This window comes from Strigops habroptila, chromosome 11 (genome assembly GCF_004027225.2).
Source record: "Strigops habroptila isolate Jane chromosome 11, bStrHab1.2.pri, whole genome shotgun sequence".
Classification (NCBI taxonomy): Eukaryota; Metazoa; Chordata; class Aves; order Psittaciformes; family Psittacidae; genus Strigops; species Strigops habroptila.
The window spans coordinates 10030058-10050920 of NC_046360.1; the positions used below are offsets into that span (position 1 = coordinate 10030058).

At 48.0% G+C, this 20863-nt stretch overlaps 2 protein-coding genes across 2 annotated transcripts; both read left to right on the forward strand.

Annotated features, from left to right (window-relative positions):
- Positions 1-46: 46 nt before the first annotated feature.
- Positions 47-7522, forward strand: LOC115614071 (glutathione S-transferase theta-1-like). Its single transcript, XM_030500328.1, has 5 exons — positions 47-302; positions 2913-3000; positions 3268-3418; positions 3967-4143; positions 4660-7522. The coding sequence occupies exons 1-5, from the start codon at positions 191-193 to the stop codon at positions 4858-4860; spliced, it is 729 nt and encodes a 242-aa protein (XP_030356188.1). The 5' UTR covers positions 47-190; the 3' UTR covers positions 4861-7522.
- A 1884-nt stretch (positions 7523-9406) lies between these two features.
- Positions 9407-20861, forward strand: LOC115614072 (glutathione S-transferase theta-1). The gene is made up of 6 exons (XM_030500329.1): positions 9407-9593; positions 9666-9722; positions 13733-13820; positions 15120-15270; positions 17428-17604; positions 18552-20861. Exons 1-6 carry the CDS (start codon positions 9482-9484, stop codon positions 18750-18752), a joined length of 786 nt encoding a protein of 261 aa, XP_030356189.1. The 5' UTR covers positions 9407-9481; the 3' UTR covers positions 18753-20861.
- Positions 20862-20863: the final 2 nt, after the last annotated feature.

Consider the following 20863-nt stretch of genomic DNA (forward strand, 5'->3'; position numbering starts at 1 on the left):
CCCCTCGGCTGAAGAGCCTGGCCCGGGCCGCAGCCGGTACCGCGGAGGGCAGGAGCCCCGGGTGGGGGTTGCGCTCCGCCCCTGCGGGAGGGGCCGGGCTGCTCCGCCCTGGCCGGGTGCGCGGTGCTGGCGGGTCGGGACCAGGAGCAGCAGCAGCAGGAGCGGCAGCGGCAGCACGATCAGGCTCAGGATGGGGCTGGAGCTGTACCTGGACCTGCTCTCACAGCCCTGCCGGGCGGTCTACATCTTCGCCCGCAGCAACAACATCCCCTTCGAGTTCAAGCAGGTGGAGCTCTTCAAAGGTGAGCGGGGACGAGGGGTGTCCGGGGCCTGCGGGACCCGGCTTCCTGGACAGAACCGCGCCGCGGGTGGGACCGGGGGGCTCAGTCCTGCCCCTCGGTGCTACGGGAGGGAGCCTCTGCAACAAGTACGACTCTGTAGAGGTGTGTGGTATTGTGGTATCTTTGAAATCAGCCCCACCCCGTCAGAAAATGGTTCTCCAAAAAACCCGGCTGCTTTTCTGAGAAGGGCTCTGGATGTGTGAGGCCATTCCCCATTTATGTGAGAAACAAAGCAAAAGCAACAGAGATGGGATGTTCATGTATGGGCGAGCACAGCCGAGGTGTGCAGTTCTTGCTAATACAACTGCCTTAGAAAACTGCACTCTGATGAGCAGCAGCAGTTGCTGCTGAGCAGCTTTTCTCCTCTTGGCAGGGGTTGACAGCCCCCTGGGAGGGTCCTTACGCTCAGAGCTCACAGGTGGCTCCCCATGTGCGGTAGGGCAGGACAGCCTGACACCCCTCTGGGTGTTCAGCAGGTCAAGCTGTTTGTGGTGATACTGTTTTGAGAGGGTTGAGGACAGGCTTGCAAAGACAGTGAAGGCAGCAGAGCAAGGCTGTGCAGCTGCCAGGGACCTGAACGCTGAGAAATGAAGAGGAGAAGGTGGTTTAGTTTGTATGAAAACCAACTGGTAATTGGTAGGAGCCTGCCCAGGAAGTATCATGTATTTTCACCAAAGGATGTCCAAAGATCTGTGTCTTCTTTGTAACTGAAGCCGGTAAAAGCTATCTCTCAACCTTTCCAGAGCTCCTGGATTTGAAATAAAGGTAATGTATCAGGCTTAAAAATGCCTCGGTAAGTATTGCTTAAAACCAACGAAAGATGAGAGGCTCCTGGGGCTGAAATTGATAAAGGAACAAAAGAAGCTCCAGTTTGTGACTCAAAGAAACCTCAGGCGTGCTGTGGTTTAGTCTCTGGGTGTTCCCCTGCACTCCTGATCCCCTGTGCATCAATTGCACATTAACTGCAGCTTTCCTCCCACCTGTCCATGCCAGAAAACATGTTGCTATTGTTTGTAGCTGGGGGCAGGCTCATTTAGTGTCCTTCCCCTTCTTCCCCAATACATGAACTTATGGTGGGACATGGGTGCAGAGGAGATGAGACTGGCAGGCAAGCAATGGGAGCATCAAGGAGAATGGAACAACTGAAATACTGAGACTGGGACTGAAAGAAAATTGAATGCTCTGTGTCTCGTGGCATCAGTGCTTGCTTTTGGGCAATGGATTTGAGGTGGGTAATTTGGCTTACAGGAATGCTAAAGGCACATCACAATCCTGCAGCTGTAGGGAAGCACTCCTGGCACCCACAGCTGGGCTAGCTCCATAACCAGCTGCTGGGCACACAACTATGGGCACACCAGCCCCAAATGAGTGCTTGCTCAAGAGCACAGTGCAGGTGGCCTCACTGCACTATATGTAAGGACCAGGTGAGGGAACATACACCCAGATTTGAGCCAGTGGGTTAAATGTGTCCCCCCAGAAAAGCTCTTGGGACCCCAGTAGGTCTCAAGGAAATAAGTAGAAAGAGCAAGAACAGATAGATATCACGACACTGCAGGGACACCTGAGGGCCTGGAATAGGCACACCTCATGCAGGACATCCCAGTGTCTGTGTGAAAGGGGATGGTGGACACAGGCTGTGAGCCAAGTGGCGGGGGAATAGTCACAAATCTGGTTTGCCAAGTACTGGGAAAACTAAAATGGCTTCCAGAGCACCTCCTCTGACACAGACCCTCAGGTGACTCATGCAGCAGGACATGGCACAGGGTTAGATGTGCCATGTTAGAAGCTTGAATACAGAGGTACACACATGTGACTGAAGCCAGTGGCTGGAAAAGGCTGGCATGAACGAGTCACATAAAACAAGGCTTCTGGGACTGGGTTCAAATGCAGTGGAGCACATCAAGACCTCAGATGAACAAAGCACCTCCTCCTGCTAGGTTCACTCTGCCTACCTTTTGGGCGGCACCTACAAGATAGCTTAAAAGCAAACTCAAATCCATATGTGCTCTGATAAAGGATATGCAAAAGTCAGAGAGCTGATTGATAGATCTGTAATAAAGTACCCATGGCTTTATATGGAATCATAGACATTTTTTCTCATCTGAGGACTAAAAATAGAGTTGAATATAAATTACATTTATAAATTTTTTTATAAATTACATTTATTGGAAAAAAACTTACCCAAACAACAAAACCAACTGCTTTCTCACTGTCCTTGTGGTTCATATTTCCGATACCAAGTTCCCTTTCCTCCAGGGTGCTTGGTGTTTGCATGGGACAGGTACCTCCAGGCACAAATGCAGAGGTGATAGAGCCCAGAGTTGGCAAGTGCTATTGGTGTGAAAGGACTTTTAACCATTCTGGCCTTTGTTAAGAGGTGGATCTGGTGCATAGGCAATAAGCCCACTCTCTATTTACCCTGCGGCACTTTCTGATTGCTTTTAAACAAGATTGTGTTTGCACAATCAAAACCAGGAACTTGAGGCCAGATGGTGCCCACAGACTCCTCAGGTGTTTGCAGACAGGTCCTGAGCAACACTGTCAAGTAAGCTCTCTTGTTTCCCTCCTCAGGGCAGCAGAGGACGGAGGAGTTCCGGAAGGTGAACATGCTGATGAAGGTGCCCGCATTGAGAGATGGTTCTTTCACCTTAGCAGAGAGGTGAGGTTCAAACAAGCTTAACCCCCTACTGCAGTATTGTTTATCCTAATGCTTAGATTCTGCCAGTGCACTGTGCATTCGCTGGTCAAGCCAGCACAAACTCATGCGCTGTGCCTCACTAACATTTGTGTGTCCTGCACTTCTACCTGACTCAGATCAGGTTTGTATTGCGGCTGGTCCAGCAGCACACAACTTGGGGGAGAAGAAAGGATGAGGTGTTTTAATCTTGGATTATCAGCTCATGGCTGTGTCTTGCTCACTGGGCAGCGTTGCAATCCTCCTGTACATGGTCCGGAAATTCAAGACTCCTGATCACTGGTACCCATCTGACCTGCAGAAAAGGGCTAGGGTTGATGAGTACCTGTCGTGGCATCACCTCAACATCCGTGAGAAGGGCAGCAAGCTGTTCTTAACGAAGGTAAGACATTATATACCAAAAACTAAGAGCTGTGAGTGCAATGGCCCTTCTGTGTGCAGGGCCCTTTGGAGCAAATATACAAGCCAGGTGACAGGAACAAAACTACATCTTGAACTGACTTGGCTGCTCTGCCGAGCCTAACTGAAGTGGCCCAAATCCTTCTTGGTGCAGCCACAGCTCTGTGAGGTGCAGAGCAAACCTGTGCTGGGTGAGCAGCTGTCCCTAGGCACAGCTCACTGTCTGCTGCCCAGCATCATGGAAAGAACGAAACTCACATTGGAAAACAAGATGCAGTTGCTTGCAGATGATGCAGCCTTCCCTTGAGAGGAGACCCTCGTGGTTGAGATTTCAGACTTTCTAGGGAGGGGACAAGAACAGCCAGGAAGTAATGACAGACATTAATTAATGTTAATCTGCCAGAGGAGATCAGTGGTACCGGTTGTTCTAGTGCATGGCTGGTGAGGGGCCCTCAGAAGCGGCAGTGAGAGTGTGTGGGTGAAGTTTGTAGGGAAACATGTGAAAAGCAGCTTGTTTCTCCTCCCTGCCAGGTGCTGCTGCCTCTCCTCACAGGCCAGCCACCTCCTCCAGAGAAAGTGGAAGGTGCCATTGAGGACCTGAATGTTGTCCTGAAGCAGTTTGAGGAGAAGTTCTTGCAGGACAAGCCCTTCATCGCAGGCAATGAGATCTCGCTGGCGGACCTCGCAGCACTGGTGGAGCTCATGCAGGTAAGCACCAATCCCAGCACTGCTGGTTGTGTACAATGAGCTGTGAGCAGGCCAGGCACCACCACCTCTTTAATGGCAGATCTTTCTCTCTGCAGTTAACTCTTTAGTGGAGTTAAATCTTGTTCCTTTTTAACTTTGACTGTAATTTGCCAGGGAACACCTACTTTGACAGGACAGTTCTTCCTGTAGAAGTACAAATTTCCTCAGAAAGGACAAAATTCCTCAGAAAGATAAATCATAACCTAACCAGGAGAACTACAGGTATTTGAAGGAGACATATTGACCTCTGTTCCACATTAGGCAGTTCCTGGGTTAGCTCTTTCACTGCATGTCCCAGGGGACAGCAGCTGGAGGTGACACCACTTACCTCCTATGAGCTAAGAACCAGAGCTGAGCTCCACCCAATGTGACAAGTGTCTGCTGCCTTGAGCCAAAAGCATCTGTGCTTCATTGTGGTCCCACCCCTGTCAGTGGTTGGTTGACTCACTCCTGGGTTCTCTTGCTGCCTCTCTGCAGACTGTAGGTGCTGGCTACGACCCCTTTCAGGAGAGGCCGAAGCTAGCAGCATGGCACAGGCAGGTGGAAGAGGCGGTGGGGAAGCAGCTCTTCCAGGAAGCACACGAACAGATCTTGAACATCAAGAACTTGACCACTGATAAGATTGCACCTGAACTGCTGGAGAATTTCAAGCAGCAGTTCCTAAAGCAGGCAGCCTGAATTTGGGGTTCACGGTCTAAGTAAAATGCATTGTTTTTGTGCAGACTTATTGTAGTATTTCAGCATTTCTTCTAAAAAATCTTCTAAAAGATTTCTTCTAAATCTTTTTTTCTAAAGAAAAGATTTAGATTTTCTTCTAAATCTTCTTCTAAAATACAGAAACACCATTCCACAGAATGCATTTCACTCACAGCCTTCCTGCAACTTCAAAGGGAAGAAAACTATATCTCCGGCTGCAGTGAGCTTTCTCCTCTTGACCGCTACAGGCTTTTCTTTCATGCTCCAACACCACTGGTTCTGCTTGAGGACAGAGGTGATTCAGTCTCCTGGGAACTGGGGCCAGTCAGAACTGCTCTTTCCATTCCTGTTTTGAGTTTTCCAAGCCACAGCACTATAGAAAGGGCAAAGCTTTCCTGAGGCTATGGCAGAACAGATCTGTCTGAAACAAGAAAAATCATTGTAGAAAATGGCTTTCACTTTGCAACACACTCAGCTGTAAGATTTTTGCTCTTTTAAAGAGGCAGGTCAAGACCCAGCCTTTGATGGGGACCCTGCCAGGGGTCCTGGAGCCACCAGAGGCTGCTGTGTCACCCATGGGAGCAAAGGGACACAGTATCTTGGAGCAGGGGGCTGCGCAGGTACCCAAGTGAGGCCTCCAGCTTCTGGGAATGATGGGGTTAGTTCTGTAAAGATGCTTAACCACAGATTCTTGCAGTACTTTACAAACAACAGCCTGCACAGCTGAGGGAAGCTGCTTTTCTAGGTGAAGCTGTTGCCAAGCACAGTCCCCCTCTGCAAACCATACCAAGTGCTCTGTCGTTTCCCCAGAATAGCTTTGTCACCCCGATAGATGCCATCTAAGCCAGGCTCTCTCCACTGATGAGTGCTGCCGAGGCTGGGCCAGCACTGGGGGCAGAGGGAGCTGTACTGGCCAGCCCCAGGGTAAGCAGGGTGCCCAGTATAGGAGCTGAGTTACTCTTCTGTCAAGTCAGATTCTCCAGTGAAGTTGATGGTTACACTCGCCACGTGCTATAGCTGTATTTGTGATCAGGATTGGGAAGAAAGCGTCCACTGAGTCATCTTCCACACCTGGGCAGCCTCTCGCCTTTGTGTGTCCCTTTGTACCCTCTTGCCTTCCTGTCCTCCTGTCCCTGTGACCTTCCATTTCCACGTACGAGCCATGAGGGTTCCAGCTTGCAGAATTGGGGTTCGTCTTCCTGCTTGTTAAGCTCTGGTTGTACCTGGAAGTCCCTTTGTCTCTGCTGGCTGGTTACACCATCCACAGAACTAGCTGCATAGAATGCTGGGTGTGAGGTGTCAGTCACCTTAATGCAAGCCTGTGTGGCTGCTTCAGCAACTTTAGGCACAGGCATTACAAGCTGGGGTTCATGGTGCCTGTTTATGTTGTACTGTCAAACACCATTTCCTCTGTAACTGCAGCTTACCACAGTCACCATCTGGGCTGCTGCACCACTGGAATAACAGTGGTCTTCCCTCTCTGCCTCAGCCAAGCTGCCCAGCCCTGCTGCACTCTCCTGTTGGCATGTTTGTGCTTTGCTTAACCAGATTCCTGACCTCCAGCTTTTCCCATTCTTGTTGAGAGCAAACCTCCTGCCAGCAGAATGGACACCTCGCACAGCTGTGCAAGTAGAAGCAGAGAAATAATCTGAGCCTAATGCACAGAGTGCTAATCTTGACAAACCTCAAACTGGGCTTGGTATCAGAGCCTTTCTTGATACACATCTCCCTCCAGAATCTTGATAGAGCTGCTGTGCATGCAAAAGCACTGCATGAGCCAAAGCACATAAAATGCTTTCTTTCTTCTCTATGATACTTGTAGTACAAGAGCTCCATGGAAGAGGGTGTTGAGCCAATTTTCTGTTTAATTAATAAGGCAAAAGTTCTTTAAACAAGAACTTGTGCTCTTGCAAGGACAGCTGCCATCAAAACCAAGCTGGAACTACATTCTGAACTCATTGTCTGGTGCTCCTCCGCTGCCAGTGTCCCAAAGGATAAACACACCTCGCTCCAGCGTGGTCATGGTGACAGGAGGAGATTTTAAACCGTTTTTCCCGTAGTGTTCCCTGTCTGCTCCAAGCCCACCTGAGCTGTAGGTTCACTCTCCCGATGAAGCTGTGTGCAGTGACTGGTGGCATTTTGGGCCCTTCTGTGCACACAGGACAAAGCAGATTAACTTCGTGGATGACAATAGAATTGTACACAAATCTGCCTTTCTGGCTTTTTAACTCTAAATCATGAAGCTAAAGCGTCTTGTACTTTGCCTTTTGCCATCCCTCCACCTTCCCCGTTTTGCTCATTTGTGTCATTTGATCTTGGCTGGTTCCAGCTCCTATAGACTGGAAGCCCCAAGAGCTCCCTGCCAAAACCCAATGAGCTGTGCAAGAGTTTTGCCTTGCCTCGCTGCAATATCTGTTTGGTGTCCACTCCCTTTCACTTGAATATGGAGAGTCACCAGTTTAATGTGCTGTTCTGATTCAATTTCTTCAATTCTTGCCCAGAGCTCTTTGGAAGTAGGTGAGGGCCTGTGCTTTCTAGAATAAAATGAAGCTGGGATACACAAAATGGGAGGAATGCTTAAAAAAACAGATATAAAGTCTGTGACCTTTTCTAAATGATTAAAATAAACTGCAAAACCTACTGTGTTTTTTTCTGTGTCAGTCCTGTTTCCAGAAAGCTGATAAAGAAAGGCCAGAGAAACAGCCTTTGAGGTGAGGGAGCCAAATGAAAACAGAGTGCTAGAAGCACTAGCCTAGAGCCAGGAATAATGCAGTCAAATGCCATATAACATGACCAGATGAAAACACCTCTTTAGCTGTGTGGGCTGCGCAGTGCAGCCAGCAAACTGGAGGAAAACTTGAGGAAGGAGGCACATGAGAAGATCTTTGAAGTCCAGACAGGACTGATGGATCAACTGAGCCATAAATACAGGAGCAAAGCGAACCCACAGCTGCTAATCTCGCTACCACCTTGCTACCACCTCAACAATTTGCTCAATACTCTTCCCAGTGATATCTCAGAACAGGGACTTGTGGCCATTCTGAAGCACAAAGACTTCTCAGGCTGTTACTTGTGCAGAGCCACATTCCCGCTCCTTTTCTCCATTCCCTTAACATTTGAGATTTCTTTGCACTGAAGAAGTTTCACATGAACTCAAGCACATGCCACAGTACAAGCCTTCACCTCCAGCGTGTTGGTGCTTGTGTGGCAGCTCTAGAGGTTAAACTGCACAGGGAACTGAGGGGTACACAACCCCTCTCCTTTTCTGGCCAAGGAACTGAAAAACTCTTATCACACAGTTCTGAATCTGAACAATGACCCTGAATATAGGTGTGTGGTGCAGCAGGTCCAATACTTCATGTCGAGACACAGCTTGTTCACTGGGCTCTGGCAGACTGAAGAGTCTAACACAGTAAGCCCCATTCCTAAGGAGTTCTCAGAGCTGCAGTCTTAGCCAAGCAGCATAAAAAGAAGCCTCTGAAAGTGTTCATTTGTAACATATCCAGTCAACAAGCTCCCGGCTCAGTATCCAAGCCTTTTCACCACCCCTTGTAATGATCCTTTAAAAGAGCTGATCCTCCAGTTCCCTCTACCTGAGGTTCCTGTGGCTCTTTCCAAGGCTTTGTGCATGACGTACCAGCTCTCTGGCACAGCGCTGATAAAAAGGTGTCAGCTGAGCCGAGGTGGGTTTGACTGGGGGTGACTTTGCTCTGAGTGGCTCAGCCACTCTATCTTCCGGAGTCCCAGAAGTCCCTGTGCCCAACCAGTGTGTCACCTTCCCCAGATCACACAGCTCTGAAACGCTGTGGGCTCTGTGGGGGGGGGATTGAATTCAGTCTGCGCTTCTTTAGTTCTCGTCCATTTGTGTGGAAATCTGAAATGATAAATACCTGGGAGAGAGGAAAGTCACTTCACTGCCAGTGCGCAGGGGTATTGCCCACAGAGATGTCCTTCAGGTGTCACTTTGCAGCACTGGGCAGAGACTGAGCGACCAAAGAATTATCTTCTGAACTGAAAACCATGCTGAGATCTAGTGGAGTGAGATGAATGTTGGCTTAGAGGATGTTGCGCAAGGGCCCTGTTTGCAGTGTGACACATCCCCACAGGACCACGTTAGAAAACAAGCATTTACCCTGTGAGAGCCGTGGTGGGATGCTGTGTGTGACAGTGGGCTCCTGACCCCTGTGGCATCAGCCAAGGCTGGCGAGGGGAATAACAGCCCCTCTCCCTCAGTGCTTAGCACCAACCTCTCCTTTGAGGTTGCTAATTTACCATAGCTTGTAAGTTACCATTACTCCTATTACCTTCTCCTGAAGCACACAGCCCCAGCTCTAGGGTGGCCAGGGCTGCCTAATGCTGTGGCATGGGGAACCCTGTGTGTGTCCCCCACTCCAGCCGTGCCTCGCTGATGCTACCCCAGCCGGAATTACTCTCCTGGGCTCCTCTGGCACCTTCTCTCCTCACCCAGCAGCCTTATACCCGCGGCCCCCAGCACGCAGCCCCGGAGGGTGCCTCCCCCAGCCTGCCCATGCGGGGCGGCCCCGGGCGGCGGTGACAGAGCCGCACTCGCCTTCCCGCGGGCAGGGCAGGGCAGGGCAGCAGGATGGGGCTGGAGCTGTACCTGGACCTGCTCTCGCAGCCCTGCCGCTCCATCTACATCTTCGCCCGCAGCAACAACATCCCCTTCGAGTTCAAGCAGGTGGAGCTCTTCAAAGGTGGGCCGGGGACGGGGCCGGGGCGGGTTGCAGCGTGCCGGGGGCCGCGGCTCAGTGCCCCTCTCTTGGCAGGCTCCGTGCTGGGGAAGAAGCCGGCGGCAGGGAGCGGCGCGGAGCAGCCCCATGCAGGTGAGGGGAGCGGAGGGAGGGAAGAATCGGGTCCCTCCTCGGTGTCTGTCCTGTTCCCGGGCCGCGGGGAGAGCCGGTATCCGGCGCCGTATCGCGATCGCCGGGTGGGGTCCGGGCTGAGCCCCGGGGCGCTGGGCCCCGTCCGACACCTTGGTCAGAAGCGCCCATCGCTGCGGTCCCGGATTGCGCAGCCCGCCGGGGGGTGTGTGTTTTGCTCCTACGGCTCCGTCGCCGCTCCGGGTGAGGAGCAGAAGCTCCCGAAGAGCATCTCGGCCACTGCCCTGGCCGAGCTGGGATTGCTCCATAGGGAAGCTCGGTTCGGTCCGTTCCCGATAAGCAGCGATGTAGGGGCCCTGTCCCTGCTGAGGACGATTCAGCCTTGTTTGGGAGGTTCGGTCTGAGCCGAAGGAGGACGCGCAGGAGCCCTGGGTGGCAGCAAAATGCTGGAGCTAGTGGAAGCGGGAGATCACCCACATATGAGAGGGATGAAGATGTGCAGAGCTCAGAGGATAAGCTCAACCTGTGGTCTCGCCCTGGTGGCCTCGCAAGACAGAGACCCATCTTGCCTGAGGAGGGTGAAACAGGCCCAGCCTGTCCAGACTCATGCAATCAGAGCTGAATCTGCTCCCAGCCCCTGGGAGCGCTGCTTGGCCCGTTGGGAGAGGGGCACGGGCTGGCTCCTCGGGTAAGCTGAGCGATTCTAAACACACGCTCTCCAGAGGGGCTTGAATTGAAGGGTGTGAGCACGCATCTCATTCCCAGAGCAGTCTCATAGCTGTGCTGCATCTATTTTTGTAGATCCCCAAGGAATGTTTCTCCAACCATTTCTAGCAAATTAGTCACAGTGGCAGCCGAGGAGGAGCGCTCTGGGAATGGTGTACTTGGCAGAAACACTCAGCTGTTCAGACTTGTCCAACTGTGTGACTATTGCACACTTACACACTGCACTTTCCTAGTCAATCGCTACTTTTTTGCCGAAGACAAAGCGTAGTACTTGGAAAACCTTGGCTGAGGAGATGATTAGCCAAGGACATGATTGGCAAATAGTTTGGTTTGTTCGTTCCTTTTTCCCTTCCTACTTCTGTAAAACCTTGTCTACTGCTCTTTTTACCCCCCAGTCAATCTCCTTCCCTGCACTATGACTTACACTTAAGAATTCCTCTTGTGTGCAGCCTGCCCTGCTTTTTGCTAATGCTTTGCTTATTAAAGTTACTCCTCAAAGCCCAGCAATACACACATTGTGTGTGTGGATGTATATATATATTGTTGGGGGACATCAGAAAATTACACCAACTGATCCAACTGATGTTAAACAGCTTCCTAAGTTGGGTCAACATGACAGGAATGGTAAACATGGGTCAGTCACTTCATATGACTAAATGAAAGGGCTAGCTCTGCATACTGGAAGAGACGTAAAAGCTTAAACTCTGCTAAATGGCAAATACAAATGTTGGTCTCAGTCGGTCCCAGTGAAGCAACCTGGAGTTATTGTTCAAACCAAGGCTTTTATCAGTTTGCAGCTCAGTCACACACAGGTCTTTTATGTCTCTATGCAAAGACCCTGTATGAGACAAAGCAAACAAGGTGCCATCGCTGGGCTGCGGTGCAATCTAACAGGCACTGACCTACTGCCCAACCTGCTGTAACTACGTGAGGCTCATCGGGGGACTGATATGTTCAGTATTCCTGCCAGGACTGCTGCAGGACAAAACCAGGCTGAAATCTGATTCAGGCTGCCTTCAGCCACTGCTTACATCTCATCCTTGTTTCTTGGCTACCTTGGATAATAAACACAGAAGAACAACCAGCCAGCAGGGTCTGAGAACTAACTGCTCATTAGCTGTGGATATTAGTGACCTGCCACATTCTGCTGCATGTTTCCAAGGACCACTTGAACTCACAGATCTCGCCAGAGCTGGATGTGTGATGACTGCTGGCCTTGGGAGCCCTGCTGAAAGCAGAGGACCAAGCACAGGGCCAAGCACCTTCCCAGAGCAACTCCTTGCCTGACAGTAGAATTACACGAATTTGCCTCACTGTTTTTGTCACATAAACCATGGGTGCAAGGCACCTTGTCCTTCTGCTTTGCCTGCTGGCTTGATTTTGGGGGGTTGTTTTATTTATTTATTTTTAATATTTGAGTTTCTCAATTATTAGGCTTAACTTGCGCTTTCTGTCTGGCTCTTATTCTTAAGAAACCATTTCTTCCCACCTCTCCTGACAGTGTTGCCTGCTTCTGCTGTGCACATGGAACCTCTTACCCAGCTAAGCTGGATGGAGGCCACCATCACCACAGGTAGCCAGAGACATTTCCCAGTGAGACGGAGGACACGGGTTTGAATCCCTTCAGACAGCAGAGGCATGTGAACCGTGGTCTCCGATGAAGCTACTGACACTGGAATTTTACAAAGCATTTCTCAAAGAAGAAACAAGTAGAGGGTAGTCAGCTAGAAAGGAGAACAGGGTGGTAATGTTTGCTGTGCTTGATTTGTCTCGTTATGTGAAATCAATATTGGGAAAGTAGCCTGTAATTTGTAATGCAGCAATCTTCCTTTCTCCCACCCCTTCCCAAAGCCGGCTGCAAACAAACTTGATAGTCCAAAGGCTGGTTTTATCTCTTGGAGACTATTCCCTGTTGCACATTTGTCCAGTAAAGCAGATGCTGATGCTGCCTCCTGAATGGGGGCAGATAGTTCTTGGGGGTGCAGACCACTGTCTGTTAGTTAATGGCCCTTATTTTCATTTTGAACAAAGAGATTTTTGTACAAGACCTCCTGCTGGTCATGCTGATTCCATCAGGATTTGCACTGTAGATGTGATGTCTCCTTCTAGTGAGCACTTAAGCAAAACAAACGAACTCCTCACACTTAGGTGTTCCTGTACTTTTGTACAATTCCCTGGCATTCAACTGCTGACTGTCAAGTCCAGTGTCTGCAGCAGGAAACTGAAAACCTGACTAGGCAGTCAGCTGTTAATGCCTCTAAACTCCAGGCGACTGTAGATGGCATCTTCCTCCTGTGTTTTCCTCATGGAGGTAAGTTGACCTGCAGAGTGAGGAGTAACACAGAGCCAGAAGTAGTGCAGGGCAGAGGTGTCTGAGCTTCCCTGCCCCCTGCCAGTGTCCACTGTGGCAGAGTGAGTTATTTCATGAGTTGTTATGCCGGCATTCATGTTTTTCCCATCCTAGCAAAAACGCTGGGAATATCCTCAGCTGTGTATCTGCTGTGGGATCAGCTCTGTTGACAGCATTTACTCTGTTTGTAAATGCTCAATTCCCTCTGCTCTTCAGAGGCAAATAAACAGGAAGAAGATTTTGCTCGTGTGCCATAAGCCAGCTGAGTTGTCTGATTAATGAGCCACTGCAGTGATCTCTGCGGGCATAGGGCTTTTCAGTTGCTCTTCATCGCGACTCCATCCTAGCTGGAGTCAATCACGTTTACAAACTGCAGGAAAATTACTTTGGTTTGGTGCTGCCTGTGGGAACAGGAGCAGGAGCAGCAACCATCTGCCCTTGTTAGGATGCTCTGCATGCAAACCCAGCTTTTCCAGACCCTGCTTCCTTGGCAAATACTACGTGTTTTGTAGGTGCTCAGCTATCTTCATCCTAATTTCTGTCTTTCTCCTCCCTGTCTCTAAAGCTGTAGGATACTGTTCTCAGGTCAAGTCAGCTATTCCTGGTTACCTGCAATAGTGTTTGCCACATCAGTACCTTCATTCTGGTATCTTAATGCCTCTCAGGGAGTGATTTTTTTCAGGAAGTTTTGTAAGTATTACTGTCACGCAACAGAATTCTTGTATAGGAATGTGAACTGCTCCATGCCACATGCCTGAGCCAACTGCCCTCTGCAGATAGCTTTTACGCTGACTCTTCAATTGCACTACCTTTTAATTGTGAAATAGGACCATATCAGGAAAACTTAGCACAGTTCACTGGCTGAGAGTTGGCTACAGGTATTTCGTTTATCATTCACTAGCAGATACACCTCTAACCTCTGACTTCATGTTCGTAGGGCCGTCACATAGCCAAGGAGCTGGCAAAGTCAGCCTCTTGAAGAAAGTACCAGCACTAAAGGATGGAGACTTTACCCTAGCAGAATGGTAGGAACTCAGCCCTTACACCTCTTTGGTTACCAGTAATCTGTGCAGCATTTAGGAGACATCATTCCCACTGAATGATTAAGGATCACAGAATTCATGAACATGTTGGTTATTTTTGGTAGTATAACCTCATTTGCCTCATTTGCTCTGTTTCCATTTTCCATTTGAATTATCTTTCAGAATGCAAACAAACCAGCTGACTTCACTTCTTGGTCTTACCCTGAATGCAATTCCCTCAAAATGGGATTATAAACATTCCTGGGAAATGTTTACAGCTTATAAAAATCCCTTGTACCCTGGGAAAAATCCTGTTTATCTTAATTGTCATAATGGCCAAGTAAACACCTGCAGAGGTAAAAATTAGGGTTTACATTGTAAGATTCACATGGAGACTGGTTAATGGTGTCATAATACTGAAATAATTGAACTGCAGCAGTATCAGCATAGCAGGAGGATCTGCATCTTCTTCCATTTTGTCAGCACAGAATTTTCTGTGGCACCTCTTTTGTAGTAACAGCCTACAGACTGCTGCAGGTGACTGAGGTATTTTTCCATGTGATTTATCCTGCCAATTAATGAAAGTATAAACATTTGGATACACACAAAAAGGTTCAGTAGGCTTTCCTTGCTGTGACTTCCACTGACTTCAGTGGAAGAAGTTCTTTACAGTGAGGGTGGTGAGGCACTGGAATGGGTTGCCCAGGGAGGTTGTGAATGCTCCATCCCTGGCGGTGTTCAAGGCCAGGTTGGACAGAGCCTTGGGCCACATGGTTTAGTGTGTCCCTGCCCATGGCAGGGGGGTTGGAACTAGAGGATCTTAAGGTCCTTACTATTCTATGATTCTACGAAGCTGCAAGCTAGAGACAGACCTGATGAAAAGGCATTATAACCCATTAGAGAGTTTCATTTCGTACACAGGCATATAAACATGCGCAGGTCTCAGAGAGGTGGGTCAGAACAGTTGAGGAACAAGTTGGGTCAGCAGTGGTGATGGATGATTTATCGAAGTTTATTGTTTGTTCACCCCAGTACTGTCTGACAGTACTCTGCACCATGGAACAGTGCTGTGATTTTCCAGGAAGTTAAAGTTTTCACAGGATCTAAGGTGATTAAGTGCTGCCTGATGTCCATGTGAATTAGATGCTTATCTGTGGTCCCTAGACTCCACCAGAAATCCTGATCTGAATGCTTTTTAGTGGAAGAAGCAAGTTCAGAAAGGGCAGGAGAGGGAGCTTAGGTGAAAGCATTCTGCATTGTAACTCTCTGCTCCTTTCTTGTCTCTTCTTACTGTCTGAGCAGCACTGCCATTCTGCTGTATCTGAGTCGAAAGTACAACACACCCGACCACTGGTACCCATCAGACGTACAGAAACGGGCCCAGGTAGATGAATACCTCTCATGGCATCATGCTAACATCCGGGCTAACGCTCCTAAGACCATGTGGATCAAGGTAAGGAGATTGAATGTTAAAATGTGAGTAAAGCCATGTTCTCCTGGCAGAATACGGAGCATTTGAACAGCCCTAATTCGGAGAGAGTTCATCTCCAAATGAAATAACATATCCTGAAATAACAAACCTAGTCCATTCCTAGCTAAGAAGGGCTGTCAGAGAGGGAGCTGTTCCCAATTGCCCAACATCAGGATCTGGCAAAAGCAGCTTCAGTCATTCTGTGACAGGTCTGGTACAGAAGGTCTCAAAGCCCAACAGACTTCCATTGTCTGGATTTGTGAACAAATATGTAATAGATTGGATATTGCCTCCAAGGGCCTCTCCCTCACTGCAGAGCTGTGCAGAGTGTGCACAAAGGCAGTTTTGCTTCTTTGGCAAGCATGTGCTCAGTTGTTGGAAGCAGCAAGGCTTGCGTTCTTCGTACAAGCCTCTGCAGCCCCATCTGGGTGGAAATCCAGAAGGAGCCTTCTGCTTCCAGCACACTTAGGTACTTCTCTGAAACAGAAATAGAACAGAGACACAGAGAGAATGGCAACATTTCTTTATTCAGTGTGGTCAGATGAACATACATTTAGGCAAAATTAGAAGAATCACGCTGAGGCATAAAATCACTCAGTGTCAGATCATGTTGCTGGGCATTTATTTCAAGCCAACTCACCAGGCAGTTAATGCAACTATCCTTGGAGAGACCGGGGTGCAAATACAGCCCTTCAAGGGCAGCTGTGGTATGGAATTTCAGGTGAAATCAGGGTTGCCAGTAAACAGGTAAGAACTTCACTCTTCCTGTGTAAAGTTTGCCCTGGTTTGTGCCTAACAAAACATACCAGGACTAGCCTTTTGGTTTATTGACACTTGAATTTCTGGCTAGAGAGCACAGAGAAGCAATTCAAATATGAGTCAGATTCATACAAGAAGCAGTTTCTTCCAGTCTCTGCAGGCTGCTATTGGGAGATGGAAAGAAATCCAACCAATTGTTGTGGCTGATTAGATAACCCAGATACAGAAAAGATCTTCAGAGTAACTGAAAATAGGGAAACATATAAAGCCACCATGTAACAGAAAGCATATTAGGTAGACATGGGAAAAGGTGGACTGCTCTGAGATACAGAAAAGGAAGAAGATGGTGTTTCATGTGATTATACCTGGAGATCCCAACATGCACAATTGAAACCCCTTAGGAAGAGAGCTGGCCATGAATTTTCTGGCGAAATAGATTCCACATGTATTTGGCAAAAATCCTGGCTTGGATTAAGCAATCCCAACTTGAATTGTTGAAAATACCAGCAGTAAATAGAAATACAGTCCACTCCCACTAGTGGAAATTTGTATCTTTAATTCTTCTTCTGTAAATAAGCTATGTTTCGTTAGCTGTGGGAGGTGGAGGCACATTGCTGTTAAACACTGTGGGCTCCGATAGTGTGTGCACCTCTGCGAACGACGGAAAATCTCATGGAAAGGCAACCACCCCCTGTGCTGTGGAGACAAGGACCACCCTTTCCATAATTGCTCTGGAAAAACTTCTAGTGGTTTAAAGAATGATGTTTGGGAGGCCACAGAAGGGCTGGTGTAAAAATGGTGCTTACCCATTCCCAGCCTCGCTGGCTGCTGTCACGCAGAGGAAGCTATTTCCTGCATCGCCAGCCAGTGCTGATGCACTCCAGTCCCTCCTACGCTCCCCACCACAGCCACCACCATGCCCTCCTTCCCATCACCCTGCCTGCAGCACCCAGCCACACAACAGGGTGGATACAGGGTGGGCTGGGGTGCAGGCAGCCCGCTGAAAGACAGGACACAGCAGAGCTGACTATGGCAGAGATGTGTCTTCCGTGGCGCTGTTGTTCTTTTGTAACCCACGAAGGTGAAGTGGGAGGGCACAACTGCCAGGAACCAAATTAAGTAAATCCTTGATTTTGTTCTGCACATTGCTGCCCATTAGCTGGAGGTTACTGTAGATCAGCCTCTTACGACTGCTTATGTGCTTTCTGTCCATGAGCTACTCACAAGCGTAGCAGTCCACGAAGCTCTACCATCATCCCCTCCTGCAGCTTGGCTGCAGGATCACTGACCATCATGAGTTCATGGGCTGTAACTTAAGTGACCGCCACCAGATCCATGAGAAAATGGCTGGCTGTACTCTCAAATTCCTTTTCTCCTCAGGTGCTGATTCCCCTCTTCACAGGGCAGCCACTGCCCTCTGAGAAACTCCAGGAGGTTATGGAGGGGCTGTTCGCTTCCCTGAAGCAATTTGAGGAGAGGTTTCTGCAGGACAAGGCTTTTATCATCGGGAGTGAGATCTCTCTGGCAGATCTTGTGGCCATTGTGGAGCTGATGCAAGTGAGTGCTGGAGTGTGGTAAGGAAGGCTCAGTGCAAGGGAAAACAGATGCTGCCAGGCAGGGAGGGGTGCAGCATGTGGAGAGAGGAGTGAGAGCATATCTCAACACAACTAAGACAATGAGGAAAATATGGGGGTGGGTTCAGAAAAGTAGTTTAAAAAAAGAGAGGAAAAAAAATGCTGGTTGCAACAGATCTCTTCTGTTTCTCTCCTCTAAGAATACTTCTTCATCCTTTATTGTGATGTTATTTTTACCCTCCAGAAAAGGAGGTGAGAAGCAATAGCAGACAGGTCTGATGAAATAAGAAAATGATATTCATATTCTACTTCAGATGGCACTTGCCCATGCGATGTTTGGAAGATGCAAGACTGATTCTCAGACACAAGTCTGTTAGAAACTGGTTGTTCTCTGCCAGACCAGCAGGGCCAGGATCCTGCAGCCCAGAAGTGATTCCTTCTGTATCCCGAAGACTGAAAAATAGCAGTTCTGCTTCTCTACAGCATTGTGTTTCAGAGAGTGGCACAGGCAGAAAGTAGAAGTGAGGTAGATGATGTCAGCTAAGACAGAAGTTCAGTTAAATACTTAGTATTTTGTGCTGGAGTTTTGCTATATAATACAGCACTCTCTAAGGCGAACTGCGCAGCTGGCCCTGGAACTGTCAGCCCACCATGCCTTCAATGCTGTAGCTGAAAATCACTGACAATAAGTGGTAAGCATCTCTGCTGCTCATAACAGCTGTTCTGGAACTCAGGAATTTACTTGTAAATGCCCTTTAAAATACAGGCTAGCTTCTCTGTCCTCCACATAGACACACCCAACCAGAGATTTCCCTCCTTCCTAGTGCTGCTCTACAAGCTCGTCTCCATTTTTTTCCCACTTTTGGTGCCTCTGGTCTTGGTGAAGTGACTGCCCAATGCCTCACTGTTGCCCTCTCCCCCTTTCTGCAGCCTGTGGGAGTTGGTTGTGACATCTTTGAGGACAGACCTCGGCTGACGGAGTGGCGCAGGCGGGTGGAGGATGCTGTGGGGAAAGAGCTTTTCTTTCAAGCCCATGAGATGATCTTCAATATCAAAGAACTGAGCAACATTCAAATTCATCCACAGCTGAAGGAGCATCTGGCACCTGTGTTGATGAAGATGTTGAAATGAATTAATCTATCTTACCATTTTTCATGCCCCTTTTGTTTTAACCTCTTCTCTGACCTCCAGTTCTACATGTAACTGGAAAGAGCACTGTAATTCTAACACAGAAATTGCAGAGTGTTTCTCCCTCCACCAGACCTTTCTTGTATCTTTGTGCATGGAAGCTGAGGAAGGTTTAAGACCTGAAACATTAAATTTGTCCAGAAGGCTGAGGCCCTACAGGTCACTTAACATGTGCATCTGGGTTTTATTTCAGTGTCACTCTTCTCAGAGATGACAGTGACATGAATGGTATTTCCTGACAAAAACTGAGCCAGCCTACAAACTGGAAACATTGGGAAACGTATAGGATGAGGATCATTGTTTTCATGTGATTTTAACATTTGCAGCTCTTTCTCAAGTGGCAAGCACTGCAAAGCGTGTCTGATCCTCACCTTCCCAGCACGTGTCTGCACAGACAGCACAAAACTACAGGCGGTCACAAAGTTAAAAAATAGATTGAATTTTCTTTCTTTTTTTTTTTTTTTAAGTTTCTTACTGTTGAGGCATCTTGCTTGACTGTCCATGCACGCTCCACACTTCTATTTGCCTTTAGGTTCCTGTAAGAAGTTTCCTCATCTACAACTGTGAATCTTCGTAATTCTTTGGTTATACCACTGCTCCCCATTTCCGGAAGCCTGGGTTTCTTTGGTGCTTGGTCTGCCTGTACACATGATAGGGGCTGTTCTTGGAGGTTCGTGCAGTAAAGCCCAAGCCACTTGAAAAAGCTGATGATGGCCACAGCCTTTGTTTAATTGCCTAACTAAAATACTCTTGCTGTTGTATAGGGAATACAATGAGAGAATGAATTCACAGTAATTGCTTGAAAGATAATATAATAGGAACCAGGTTGTCTTTGTCTGTGGTAAAGCTGCAATAGCAATCCATGTTTCCCCCAGAAAATGCAGAGGGGGAGTAAATCTAGATATGGTCTTCTGGGACTGTTTTGGATGGAAGTTTACCAAGTAAGTCACCCTGTGCAGCTGAAGAAATAAGAGAGATTTTGCAGCACTGAGCAACAGATACCTCACAATAAAAGGACAGAGAGTTGTTTTGGAGCTTTGGGGCTCTTTTTCTCAGCAAATACAAAGCCCTTTTGTACTGCAGTATAATTTATGAGGTAAAACTGAGAGGATCCAACCATTTCTAGTTTTTTCAGTTGAAAATAGCAAATCGTAAAGGATGCAGAAACTGGTGGAATACATATCTCTGCGTATTTCCATTCGTAAGTAGTTGTTGCCCTTGAACCTTACCCTGAAACCCTTGCCTAAGAACTCTTCCTGTAAAGAACAGGACAAAATGAGTAAATAATCCAGGAATTGCTTCTCCCACTAACCAAATAACTTGTTTTCTCTCCAGTACTACCATGTCTTGGCTAGTGATGTTTCTGCTGGTAAGTTCTATAAAACCTGATGTGTTCTGGTGATGTTTTTCACTAATGTTTCAGTTCTAGATACTACTGATTTAGTCCAGAGCCTAGGGAGATCTTTAAATTCCCTGTCTGAAAAGAGAATTCCATTATATACTTCAGCTTCCATGAGCAGGAAATTTTGTCTTGTGATTGTGTTCTCTATAAAGACAAGAGACTTAACTAAAGGCCCTCTCTTTTCATGCACCAAAATATTAGAAAGAGGCACATGATTATTCCCACCCTTTCCTTTCTTCCCAAGCTGAATAATATGGGTTTTATTGATGTTTTATTCACAAAATATTGTCTACAACTGAGTTAAATTTTAAATGGGAAATGGTTGGGGTTTTTTATATATATATAATTTTGAGAGTGGAATTCCTAAGTGGGTGATGACACAGGCAAATGTCTGCAGGAGGCAAAAAAACGCCATGATTTTCCAAAGGCTGAGCAGGTTTGAGGCTACTTGCTGCTGTGCTGTCCTGTCTTGGTTGTATGTTCATCCCCCTACAATCATTTTAATTGCCAGCTCCAAGACAGAAACAATAAACCAAATGTCTTTTGTCTAATAAAAACTCTGGGAGGCTGTGAACAATCTGCCATTCACATGGTGAGCCATCAAGAGTGAAGGAGAACACATATCATTAAAGATGTTTGTGACAGTCCCATG

Coding starts and splice junctions, on each gene's coding strand:
- LOC115614071 (XM_030500328.1), top strand. CDS start 191: ATGGGGCTGGAGCTGTACCTGGACCTGCTCTCACAGCCCTGCCGGGCG. Junction 303..2,912: donor GCAGGTGGAGCTCTTCAAAG/GTGAGCGGGGAC, acceptor TTCCCTCCTCAG/GGCAGCAGAGGACGGAGGAG. Junction 3,419..3,966: donor GCAAGCTGTTCTTAACGAAG/GTAAGACATTAT, acceptor CCTCCCTGCCAG/GTGCTGCTGCCTCTCCTCAC.
- LOC115614072 (XM_030500329.1), top strand. CDS start 9,482: ATGGGGCTGGAGCTGTACCTGGACCTGCTCTCGCAGCCCTGCCGCTCC. Junction 9,723..13,732: donor CGCGGAGCAGCCCCATGCAG/GTGAGGGGAGCG, acceptor TCATGTTCGTAG/GGCCGTCACATAGCCAAGGA. Junction 17,605..18,551: donor CCATTGTGGAGCTGATGCAA/GTGAGTGCTGGA, acceptor CCCTTTCTGCAG/CCTGTGGGAGTTGGTTGTGA.